General features: G+C 38.9%; 1 protein-coding gene across 3 annotated transcripts in view; it reads right to left on the minus strand.

Annotated features, from left to right (window-relative positions):
* pde6a (phosphodiesterase 6A, cGMP-specific, rod, alpha) overlaps window positions 1-13,428 on the minus strand; it is a 36,389-nt gene that overhangs the window by 18,370 nt on the left and 4,591 nt on the right. For all 3 annotated transcript variants that reach the window (XM_058649065.1, XM_058649063.1, XM_058649064.1), the window contains exons 4-11: window positions 12,408-12,560; window positions 11,295-11,384; window positions 10,234-10,374; window positions 8,451-8,525; window positions 7,336-7,400; window positions 7,143-7,209; window positions 3,152-3,199; window positions 1,637-1,786 (exon numbers count right to left, since the gene is read on the minus strand). In XM_058649065.1, coding sequence (XP_058505048.1) covers window positions 1,637-1,786; window positions 3,152-3,199; window positions 7,143-7,209; window positions 7,336-7,400; window positions 8,451-8,525; window positions 10,234-10,374; window positions 11,295-11,384; window positions 12,408-12,560 — 789 coding nt within the window. The remainder of the gene's footprint in view (window positions 1-1,636; window positions 1,787-3,151; window positions 3,200-7,142; window positions 7,210-7,335; window positions 7,401-8,450; window positions 8,526-10,233; window positions 10,375-11,294; window positions 11,385-12,407; window positions 12,561-13,428) is intronic.

Here is a 13,428-nt window from a genome sequence, read left to right on the forward strand (position 1 = left end):
GTGAGAGCGCCCCCATAGGCCACAAAAAGTCCAATTTTGAGCTGTGGCAAATTTTACGTAGTAATTTGCTTCAGACAGAACCGCTCATGTAAAGAACAAGGACATTGTGAAACTAATGAGCTCGAACCTGTAGGGACTCTTTGCTCGAGTGCACAAGAAGATGTCTTAATTTGTATAGGCAGCACAGAACCATTAAAAGAGGAGCGGGAGAACATTTAATGAGGGGAAAATGCTTCTGCTGTTGCTGCTCTCAAAGATTTTATGCTTCTTCAACTGATTCAAGCACCTGAAAAACTGTGTATGGAGGAAACATGACCATTTCTCCCAGAAGCCAATCATCTGCTTTCAAACAGACAAAAATGTTGTTCAGCTACGATAGACACGCAGGTGTAAATTGGAGGTTACACAATTATCGCAGTATTTTGCGTGGCGATATTATATCGCCTTTGAGACACCAAGTATCGATTTATTTAGCGTCTCATTTTTTAACTGATAAATAAACATCAAGCTTTTTGTGGATAAAAGATTAGTTGACGTTTCAGTCCACTAGATGGCGCCAAGTGCTCACTCTCACTGGAGCTGTTGTGTGAACATATCGCAGTATATGATTTCGCAAATACTCAGTATACTGCAATATCGTATGGTATCTAAATATCGTGACATAGCATTGTGACTTGAATATCGTGATATTGTATTGTGACTTAAATATCGTGATAATATTACATGGTGACATTAATATCATGATAATATTGTATCATGGCTTAAATATCTTGATTTTATCATAAATATTGTTTTTATATTTAATTGTGGCTTAAATATCACGATAGCATCATATTGTGATTTTAATATGGTGATAATATCGTATTGTGACTTAAATATCATAGTATTGTCTTAAATATCATGATAATATTGTATCATGACTTAAATACCATGATATTGTGACTTTAATATCATGATAATATCATATTGTGACTTAAATATCATGATAATATTGTATCGTGAAGTAAATATTGTGATATTGAGACTTAAATATCGTGATCATATTGTATTGTGACTTAAATATTGCGATATTGAGACTTCAATTTCGCAATATTGAAACTTCAATATTGTGACTCCCATATCATGATAATATCGTATTGTGACTTAAATATCGTACCGCGGTGTCTCTGGCGGTTCCCACCCCTAAACACTTATGCGTCAGCACCTCCTCACACACCCTTATTTCAACATCATGAACTATCCCTTTAAGTGTTTTTTTAAGATGACCTTAAAAAAAATCTGTTCTTTCCATTTTCTTTTTATTCCTTTAAGCAGGAGAACATGGAGTGTTATTCCTGAGAGGATTTTACTGAAACGATGAAATGTCGTTATTTACGATCGACTGACACTTTGTGCGGCAAATTCGTGACTAAATGAGGAGAAAATTATGTGAAAACGTCCAAAAAATTAAAAAAATGTTCCTGAAACGACTTTGATTTTAAAGTTAGGGATTAAACTGTCATGGTGTTTATTTTTACTGAAACTCTGAGTGGAGCAGCAGAGAGAGAGAAAAAGCCTCCAGGCAAAGTGATAAATAATGCACATGCTCTGAATGTGTATTTATAAACCACACACACACACACACACACACACGCACCTCCATCAGTGTTTCATCCATGTCATCAAAGGGTTTCCCATCTTTTCTGTTATAGAACGTGGCCACGCCCACTATCTCTTCCTTCTTGTTGACGATCGGCATCGACAGAACGTTCTTTATGGTCCAGCCGGTGCTATCAAGAGGTTCCTTCTGTTCTCACACACACACACAGAAAACACAAAACTGCATGTTTAATCGCTGATTTAACAGAGTTTTATTCCACCATCAAGCAGAAACGTGACAGAAATGTAAAGTGAACTCGTCCGTTCAGAGGAAATAATGAGAAAAAAATCAATAATTCAGCTAAAACTTGAACTTTTTCACTTGTTCACGTTGAGTTGAGGCCATGGCTGCAAAGCCACGGATATAATGATGATCTGAAGGATAACAATAGGTTCCCCGCACAGATTCGTGCCGGGAGCCGTTTCTGGCCCTGGCATTCGTGGCTCGGGCCCTAATAAATAACAATTATTAAAAATAAACAGATTGTAAAACAATAAAACAAACTGCAGTCATTAATGTGTTCATCTGTGTGTCACTGAGTCACTGCTGCAGATTATTATAATGTACTGCAGTGATAATGTCGGTAAATAAAAATGAATGAATAAAGATGAATATTTTGAATCATACATTTATTTACATTAATTCTCTCGGCCGACGCCTTTGTACAAAATGTGATTGTCCACAGTTTTTGATGAATTCCTCTGCATTTATTCATCCAGAGGAGTAAGTAATGAATTCACCCTCGCACCCGTGCATTAATGCAGCTCCGCTTCAACTTCATCATCTCTAACAAGATTTTTATGTAAAATAAATAAATGAAAGAATGAATGAATGAGTGGCTTTAATGTTTTACACTAACTGAATAAATCACACTTTAGGAGGTGATGAGAGAATTATCCTGAAAATGAATCGCTCTATAGCGCCCCCAGAAGTCGGGTCATGGTCTGACAAAAGTCGTCAGATTGGGACAAAATTCGGTGAGTTTGTTGGGATTATGCCAAAGTTTTTTTTGGGAATTTTTGACACGAGAGAAGTGGCTAAAATTGAATTAAAGTCTAAATAATGTACTTCCATTAGCTCCGCCCACTCAAAAGTCGGCCATTTTGGAAAAACAAAAATGGCTAGTCTATGCATTTGAACAAACTCGTCCTAGTTATTTTTATTATCATATCGGTGGTTTTACGGTCATTTTTGAGGAGGTTAACGTACATAAGAACTACTGAAACTTTGTACAGAGGTCAGGTATGGTGAAAATGCGATATTGGCTTAGTTCCTGGACCTGTGTGTTGCTCAAGGGCTCAATAGCGCCCCCTAGGGTGAAAACAGAGGCAAAATTGAGTTCCACCGAATTTCCCGAAACTTGGTAGGAAGATGTTATAGACCAAGACGAACAAAAATGTCGACTATAATTATGGCCTCAACTCAACAGGAAGTCGGCCATTTTTGAGCAAACTCGTCCGAGTCCAATTTGGACGAGACATGTTTGTTTATAGAAGAAGAAAACAACTTTACCTGGAAGCTGAAAAATTCATCCTCGCCTGCGTTCATGATGTTACAAATCTGTGGAAGGGGAAAAAATGGGAAAAGAGAAAGAATAAAGTTGAGGGTGAAAGTTTAAAGCGTTGATTCCTGTTTGAGGGTTAAGAAAAATTAAAAGTTTATTTTACTGTATGTACAAAAGAAGTAATTGCAGGTTTAATCTGTAGTACGGTTGCAAAATTCAAGGAATTTACAAAAATTTAAACATTTCCGTGGGATTTAATGGGAATAAACAGGAAATTTTCATAATTGAAAGGTTCCTGCAATTTATTTGAATCTCAACTAACTACTGTAAATTTCGGCCTATAAGCCGCTACTTTTTTCCCACGCTTTGAACCCTGCGGCCTATACAACAGTGCGGCTAATTTATAGATTTTTGCTGGCTAACGGCCACCGGGGGGCACTCTCTAGCAGTAAACGCAAAAGTGAGGAAACGCGGGGAAAGATTATGCGCTGAAGATGAAGACTTCAGTGGCTTTAGTGCGCAAGAAGAAGATGAAGATAGCGACCAATGACTTTTCTGGTAGGCTAAAGTGTTTTCTTTTCTAACCAGGCGTGTTGATGCCGTGTCGGTGCTGTTTTATTTTCTAAACATGCAGGCATGTTCACCCCGTGTTTAAATTACGTTGTTTTAATAAAAACAACAACGAAAAACTTCCGTAAAACGTCTTTCTATGTAAATATCGCATCATTCAGTGCTAGTCACGCACACTTACTCGCCATTCATAAAGTTGATGCATTCATTAACAAACTCCTTTGATAAGACATTTAATCCAACATGAAAACAACATGAAAACCTGTGGCTTATATTCAAGTGCGGCCAATATATGTACAAAATGTATTTTCTTTTAAAATTTAGCTGGTGCGGCTTGTAGTCAGGTGCCCTCAATAGGCCGAAATTTACGGTAATTTAACTTCATCATCTTGGATTGTCCTATTGAAACTTTCTTGCTCTAACTTGGTTATTTGACTGAATTTCCCATTATTCTGAACATCCTGGAGTTTTACAACCATAATAAATGTTAAAAATAGTGCTCGTGTTCTCATGTACAGTGTAAGACTCCACCACCGTAAGCTGTTTTTGGCTTCGGGGGGAACAGAAAGAGCTGATGCATGCGTTTACTTGAACATGTTACTTAGAGAAGCTGACAGAGTTTTAATGCTCGGCAGCTCCACCGATCGATTTGCATCCGGGAGCATTAATGTCAATCTGACGCTTCTCTTTCACTCAGACTCACAGAGGCGGAGGGGGGAGAGGAAGTCTGAGACGAGAGATTGAGTTTTCATTCGACAGCAGAGGACGAGGGGAGGAGAGGCGAGAAAGGATGAGCAGCGAAGGCAACGCGAGGACAGAGAGAGGACATGATGTTAAAGGATGGACAGATGGACGAGTGGCCGCAGAATCAGTGGTTTTGTTGAAGAAAAAACATAATGTGATTAATTATAATGGTGAGCACTGAGCACTTTTCATTTCCACGACCGCGTGCACACTGACGACTGTGTAATAAGACGTAATATGAACGTTCTGCTCGTGTGACCACGCGCACACTGTTTAAATATAAAGGACACGAAAGAAGTTGTTCTGCTGAAGGCAGAGTGAGAAAAGACAAGACTGCAGTTCTGGATTAAAACAGGAACATTAAGTTAATGCTGTTATAAGCGTTTATTAACAGTTAATTTATATTTTAACTAACAATTAACCATCATTATTCAGGTTAATGAAGTTATTCACTCGTACATAGTTCAAGGGTCCGTTTAAGTAACTGTAAATGTTCGTCTTTACATTTATTAAAATGTTTCTGTGTCTGAAAAGGTCTCTTAAGTGACACTTAAGCAAAATACTTTACAATAAGGGAGAGTGTAAAACATGGATCCCTTAACTATGGCTTCATAAATGTATGGGAATAATTAAGCATTTATTTAACATAAGTAGCCTTTATTAATGTTCCTTGTGAGGAACGGTGGTTTTAGGGTCACAAGGAGGTTTCATAAAGATAAATAATTGTTAATTATTAACAATAATTAATAACCGTTAACAGTTATTACTGCATTAACTGACGTTAAGAGTGGTTTAAAAAGCAGCAGTAAAGCAGCAGCTCCTGTGTCCATGCAGCTAAAAATGGGGTTTGGTGCAGGAGAGTGAGTGGTTTACAAACTTCTGTTTCCAGGCAGAACAGGCCGTTACTATCCCTTTAAGACTCACTATATGCATTGCCATTACTATCACAACTTAAAGTCTAGGATCTCAACACCCAGAACTTGGCCGAACTCCCTGCCTCTCACACAGGTTGTGATTCTGAACATGGTGGGCGACCTGATGCGAGTGAGTTTTTGATTAAATTCTATAAATTCTTCACACTGACACCCAGAGTCCCACACAGACCTCGTGTTGGGATTTCTGCTCCACTTGTTTGATGTAATCTACTGGAAAAGTGACAAGAAAAATGCCGTGATACATCATGTGGACTTATTATCGGACAGCCTGTTGTTTGTGTGTTTTTGTCACATCTGTGAATCACTCTCCTGCTGAGCTCAGGTGCTGGAGTTTGGTATTCAACCTGCTCCCTGTCATTGATTCAATGTGTATTTGATGTTTAATTCCATACGTGTTCGGGCTCCGGGGCTGAGGAAAGGTCACGCCCTCCCAGCGTCCTGGGAGCGCATGTATTGAAACAGGCTAGCTAAGTATGAGTCAGTGCGTCATGTGTTGATTGATGACCAGATGCTTTTAAAACATCCTGGTCACTGAAGCCGTGCTGTGACACAACCGTTCATGTTTCATAGTTCACATAAAACTTTTCTCCAATTAGCCTTTGATTAAGCTAATTAGCAGCATAGCAAACATAGCTGCTATGGTTCAAGTTCGGTTTCTAGCTGAAGAAGTCGACAGATAACTACATTTATGACTGTATTTCACTTAGATGTAACTATGATTAACTCTTTATGTTAAACACTGACTGCGCTAATTAAGTCAAGTTAGCAGTTTCTAGAAGAGCATTTAATATCAACAGAGAGTGACATTCATGTGTTTAGCTTTATTTGTATGTGACATGATGAGCCGTTAGTGTACGTACAAGTTCTCATATATTAGCTGTCAATTATGCTAATTAGCAGGCTCAGCTAACAAACATTATTAAACTCATTACCTGCAACCAATCGATTATGCTACTTAACAACCCTCGCTAACAAACACAGCCACTGCAGCTCAAGTTAGCATTTTCTATTATAGAAAGATTATAGATTATAGATTTCAATGTACATGTTGTTCTTTATTTGTGTGTAATATTATGTCCTGTTTAAGTTCTCGTATTAGCTAAGAATTATGTATCAACCTTAGCTAAGAAACAATTTAGTGTTTTTTACCCGAGTATGTTTTGTCAATAGATACCAACATTTACACTTTGCCTTATTTTGATGCAATATATTAATAGTTACAGGACTTCAAGTGCTTCTGCTGGCACTGAGGTTAAACAGCATACATCCATGTAAATGTTTTTGGATCAGTCTTTTCATGGAGTATCTTTGAAAGTCAGCCATTTTGGGAGGCTTCCCTTGATTTTGAGAGGCTCTGGAAACGGCGTGCACTAATTTAATGTGCGTAACCGAGACAAATGTGACATGATCGTAAATCTGATCATTTACACGCCGTTATCATGTTTGATTACAGGCTTGTGAGCAATAATTTGTCTCACAGTCACCTTAAAAGATATGTCCCATAAGTCATACATCAACAAAGATGAGGAAGACATTGCTATTGTTTAAAATATGTTCACAAAGCACAGGTTTATTGTGCATTAATACAGACCAAAGGTGATGTGTAGCGTTCATGTTTTTATAGATGACTTTGAATTGTCAACAATTCAAATCTCTCAGCAGTCTGAATATGGATGTTGTCTCATGGTAAGAAGTTAAGGTTTTTGGGGTTTCAGCTTTAAAGAAAAGAGGAAAAAAACGAGACACTGACCAGTCCATTCTCGGCGACGTAGGTTGGTAAACCACTGACCAGAGCCCAGTGATCGGGTGCAGGATTCCTGAGGATGAACAAACACAACATGTAATCACCATATCCACCACCTTTATGGATAATCAACTGCATTTATTTGATATTTCTCCTCTTCTTCCCGTGTTCCTCAACAACGTCCAAACACGTGACTTACGGTATGACCTTGATGTCTTCTTTGCCGTGAAGGATGTAGTCGATGAGTTTGTAAAAGATAATTTCCTTGAGAAAACAAAGACAAATGTCACAAAAATAACAATAAGCAGGTTATTTACTACATGTATGCCCTGATTTTCCAAGTCCTATACCTTAAAATACCCTAGATAATATTAGGTTGTACAGAAATATAAAGATTCCTGTAACAGGAAGAGTTTATCTGAAGAATATAAAGTATAAACTTCACTCAATGTTTTCAGATCATCCCTCAAGACCTACTTTTACTGGCTTCGACTGTAATTACATTATTTTGTTGATTTTAAAAGGTCCCATATCTAATATTTAGGAGGGTTTATTGGCAAAAATTTAATTTACTACTGAAAAGTATGTTTGTATAAATGTAAAATTGCTTCAAAATAAAAAAGAATTAGGCTTTTATTGCATTAAAATAAGACTGTGTACTTGTGTACGTTTGGCAAGGGGCTTGGTTTATGAAGGCAGCCATCTTGTGCTGCCATGTTTCTACAGCAGCCAGCGATGGACAAACCAACCACAGCGTGTTTTTTTGAGTTTTGAAGCGGAATAACAATGTGCTTTTTGATAAGTGAAGGCCACCGTAGCTTCCTGATGTGCAGTCTCACCAGTAGGTGTCACTAATTCTTACACACTGGACCCTTAAAGTGGTGCTGTATCTTTAATGTTGACAGTTTACTGTGTGAAGCACAGGCTCTGTAATCACTAAAGAAAAGTAAAGGTACAGTATGTGTGAGTGTGAAAGGGTTATTAGCCTTAAGTTAGCATCAAAACTCAAAAGACTGTGAGCTACTGTAAAAACATGGCGGCCTTTGTAGAGCTGACCTGGCTCCTAAATATAAAAGACTCATTCTGGCATAATTAAAAACAGCAATTCATACAATCACATGACTTTACACTAACTAAAAAGTAAGTATAATTATCAAATATAAGTAATTTCACCTACATTTTACACACTAGACCTTAAAAAACTAAACGTTATTCTGTCACACATAAGTTAAAGGTGGTTTTGATGTGAATTTACAGATTAAATATTAGGTATAGAAGCAGTAACAGTGGGTGTCATGGTGAATATCTCCTCACCCTGCCATCTGGAGTTTTGGGTCCATCATATGGCGGAGCTTCTCCCATCAGGACCGGCCACAAATCAAAGAACTCCTGCAGAAAACACACAGATGGAGAATAAAAAACGGAAGATTTAGAGCAAGAGTTTAAACCACAGGGCACATCAGCAGGGTCTGTCTGTCATCACAAAGTGCAGACCCATATTTCAAAATGTCTGTGTTCCACATTTGGCCCGCAACAGAGTCTGTCATCCGACCCACATACGGCGCTGATTGATGGCTCTTCTCCGGCACTCAACGGATCTGGGCCACAATTACAACCACAACAACGTTACATGATGATGAACTAGAACTGGTCCAGATTTCATATCCACGTGTCGGGTTTTGAACGACAGATCTGCTCCAGTTTGTCGTATCTGGGCTGCAAACGAGAGCCAAAGCTAACAACGAGCTCAAAGCAGATCTACTGGTTTAGTGTTTTATTTCTTTCCTCCTCTAGAGCTTTAATCATGGAACCCACAGACAGCCATCTGTGACACACACACAACAAGTGTTTTGTTCACAAAAAACAGGTGTTAGGAATCAACAGGCAGCTGCTCGCGATTAGCCCGAGCCACAGCCAGTGAGGAGCGTTTATGACAGTTTGTTCATTAGCGCAGACACATGGGGACACAAGCAGAAGTATTTACTTCAAGAAGACAACACGGAAACCTCAAAGGAGACTCTGAAATATGTCTTTCCATGGGAGTAGAAGAAGGGGGAAATGGGAACGATGCAAAAACAGCAATGCGTGAATTTAAACGTTTCGTCTCCACTGCCCCCTACTGTCTGTTAGCGGAACAAACAGCCTTACGAGATCAGGGCCGACCGACCTGGAGTCCTCAGAATCAAGAGGTCTTCGGGCAAAGCCTCAGGTCAGAGAAAACGACTGTCTGACACGAGCAAACATCTGAGCGACAGAGGAGTGTCGGTGGACTCCGAAACTGTAGGGGGAGCTCTGTAGCGAAGAATGTGTAAGTTCCGCTTTGTAATGTTCTGTGTTTTGTACAAAATAGTTGATTTGTGGCTCCAACACTAAAGTCTTTAGTGGCTGTCAAGTCAAAGTCAATCTAAACTTAACCAAAAGGCCACTGTTGTCGTTTATCGTCCAAAAGCAAGCAAACTAAGAAAAAAGAACAAAGGAATCCGAATGTGTGGTGTCCAAACCAGTCATGTTGAATAACAAAAACAAAACTTTTAATTAATTAAATAAAAAGCATTACTAAATAGTGATCATCAAAAATGATGAAAACAAAAACATAAATCTACTTAAATCACTATCAAACCAACAACAAGCAACTAATAACAGAATATGCAACACTAAGTAATGTCAACAGTAAAAGATCCTAAAATTATAAAACACTACCGACTAAATATGCAGATTTTTGTGTTTTTGTTGTGAATATATTGTATAAAATAAATTTTTCTAACACACTGACGTTCAGGAGTAATTTGAGGTCTAACGTCTTGCTCAAGGACACTTTGGCTCACAAAGGAGAGGAGCCAGGGAATTCCCTGCCAACCTTCTGGTTAGAGGACAATAACCCGTAACACATTTTTTTTTTTTTAATTATCCACCTGCAGTCTGCTTTAAAACGCTTTTGACTTCTGTTTCCTTCAGGTGACCTTTTCCACTAAACCTGAAAATAATGATACACTGGAGGCAGTGAAGGGAAACTTCAGCACAAAGAGGACCGTGGTGTCGCTCACCGTTCTGTTGGTTTTACAGCTTATCCCTGTCTGTGTGTGTGAGTGTCACCCACCTTGGTCTTGGTCATGTCCAGCAGACCCACAGAGTAGCGGTCACAGTTGAGGAAAGCTCGGACTGTGTACAAGGCTTTGTGGAACTGCCGCTCGATGTCCGTCAGCTCCTCAAACACCTTGCTGGCCGACCACAGCAGCACCTGAACAGACAAATATGTTCTCAAATAAATTATGTCAAAGAAAAACTCTCTTTTAAACTCTTAAAACACCTTTAAATTTGTGTCATGGTCGTGTTAAACTGTGTAAAACAAACATGTACTGTATTTATGTAGCCAATACTGCCTCAAGCCATTCCAAAATCTACTTATAGTTCCAAAATCTATTTATAAATCCAAAATCCACTTGTAGTTCCAAATTTAATTTATAATTCCTTAATCTACTTATAGTCCCTAATTCTACTTATAATTCCAAAATCCATTTATAGTTCCACATTTTATTTATAATTCCAAAATCTACTTATAGTTCCAAATTCTACTTATAGTTCCAAAATGTACTTCTAAATCCAAAGTCTACTTATAATTCCAAAAACTACTTATAATTCCAAAATCTACTTGTAATTCCAAAATCTACTTATAGTTCCAAAATCTATTTATAGTTCCAAAATTGACTTCTTAATCCAAAGTCTACTTATAATTCCAAAATCTATTTATAATTCCAAAATCCACTTATAATTCCAAAATCCACTTATAGTTCCAAATTTTACTTAGAATTCCAAAATCTACTTGTAATTCCAAAATCTACTTAATTTCTTAACAATTAGCAAAGTGTAAAATGTCAATATTTAAAAGAGGAGTCATGTGTTTACTCCCTGTATGACTGATTTCCATAATCGATCAGTAAATAAATCAATGTAGCAGCACAATAATGTTTTGTTTTAGTGTCTGAGGGGATTAAAATGAGATCAAATGTGTATTTAAGGAGAATATTTCGTATCATGGCACGTCCGTTTCATGTTAAATAGAGATATGTTGTAATGTAAATGATTGAATCACTAATGTTTATAACTATTATATGTTATAATAGGATATAAAGAGTAAAAAAAGTGTCTGTGTGGTCTCACCTGTCCTCTCCTGGTCTCACAGTTGTGCAGGTAATTCAGGTGGAAAACTCTCAGGACCAGGTTTGCAAAGTTCAGGTACTTTTTTAGGGTCTGAGGGGAAAATACAAGCGATGACATCATCAAAACTCTGAATAATTTGCTTTATTTGTGCTGTGTCAGTCAGAGCAGACGACTCATTTTTCATTTTTTAAATTCAAATACAGTCGATAATTGCATTTGTCAAACTGTCACGTTTTGACAAGTGATGTCTTATTAATATTAATATGACTTTTTATTATTTTTTAGACTGTATTTAAGAAAGTTTCAGGCGTTTAATAACACGTTTCGATGACGGTACTGGACAGCGTCAACACAGTGACAGTAATTATATTATAATTGTGTCACGCGCCACGGTATCAGAATTATGACAAGACAAATATCACTTTTATTTACACTCCCTCACTTGTTCTTTGCGCTCCCTCACTTGTTGTTTACGCTCCCTCACTTGTTCTTTGCGCTCCCTCACTTGTTCTTTGCGCTCCCTCACTTGTTGTTTCTGCTCCCTCACTTGTTCTTTGCGCTCCCTCACTTGTTGTTTACGCGCCCTCACTGTTGTTTACGCTCCCTCACTTGTTTACGCTCCCTCACTTGTTCTTTGCGCTCGCTCCCTCACTTGTTCTTTGCTCTCCCTCACTTATCTTTGCACTCCCTCACTTGTTCTTTGCGCTCCCTCACTTGTTCTTTGCGCTCCCTCACTTATCTTTGCACTCCCTCACTTGTTCTTTGCGCTCCCTCACTTGTTCTTTCCGCTCTCTCACTTGTTCTTTGCGCTCCCTCACTTGTTCTTTCCGCTCTCTCACTTGTTCTTTGCGCTACCGGATTTGTTCTTTCCACTGTGTTTTTTTGTTTGTGGGCGGGCCTTAGGAAGTTGCCTGCTGATTGGCTACTGAGTTTTGGAGTGACAGCTTGGAGTCACTGTCCGTCTGGAACTTCTGTTTCAAACAACGTTTGTCAGATTATAACGTTAGATACTTACAATTAATTTCTCGGATGTCGACGGGGAACTAGTTCAGATTTGGAAGAACGTGCTGATAATCTAATTGTGTCTAATGTCTTTGTGGTGTTGCGCGTTACCTCCTCGTCCTTGGCGGTGAAGCACGGCCCGTCCAACTTGTTGACGGCCATCATGACGGCCACCATGTCTTTACCGTTCATGATCGGGATGGCGAGAACGTTCTTGGTCTTAAAGTCGGTCAGCTCATCCACAAAGTCACTGTAGAAGGGACTCTACGGGAGGAAGAGAAGGAGAGGGGAGAGAAAGTTTGTTGTTAATTCTCCTGCTCTTTGACCTCTGTGCTCTCCTTAACTTTCAGCGGCAGCAGCTCTGATGAACACACCACATAAAGAATCTGCCGGAAAAGGTTTTCCATCATCCACAAACCGCAGTCCCTCAGTGCTGCTCCACCTCCTGCTCCTCCTGAACAGCAGGAGTTATCAGTGGCGTTCCTCAGGGTGTTGAGTCAGAGAGAGAGCGGCTCATTAACCGGCAAAGATGGAAGTAAAAGTTTGCAGGGAGCGACCCTCGGGGGGGGGGGGGGGGGGGACTCGTGACTCATTCTGGGATGGAGAGGTTCCAGTTTTGTGTTCAGAACTTTTAGGAAACACCTAAAACAAGAGCAGCAAAAGTTTCAACTCAGCTGCAGATATATGCTCTACATGAGTGGTTCCCAAAGACAAGGTCTGGGACCCGTAGCTGTGGCATGGGAGGTTTTCTTCATTTACTCCCCTGCACCAAATCCCATTCACCAAAACAGCAATTTTACCTCATAGGTCACCAATGTTAGTGGTGGACTATCGCCTCCATCAGTAAATCTTATTGTATTATTTTGTGACTTTAATGTTTCAAATCCTTCACACAGGTTTATAGAAGTGAGGAAAAACTTATTAATGGAGGCGACAATAGATCAAAATCAACTGTTTCCTCTGAGCTAAAATTGCTGCTTTTGTCAATGGGCTTTGGTGCAGGGGAGTAAATGTTGAGAGAACTTGCGGATATAGATTTTATTAGTTTAGTCTTTTTTTTGTTTTGACTCCAAACATTTTGACTTGTAACATTATTAACACAACACTTTGGGCCATTATTTAGTGACGTAAG

This window comes from Solea solea, chromosome 14, assembly GCF_958295425.1.
Source record: "Solea solea chromosome 14, fSolSol10.1, whole genome shotgun sequence".
NCBI lineage: Eukaryota > Metazoa > Chordata > Actinopteri > Pleuronectiformes > Soleidae > Solea > Solea solea.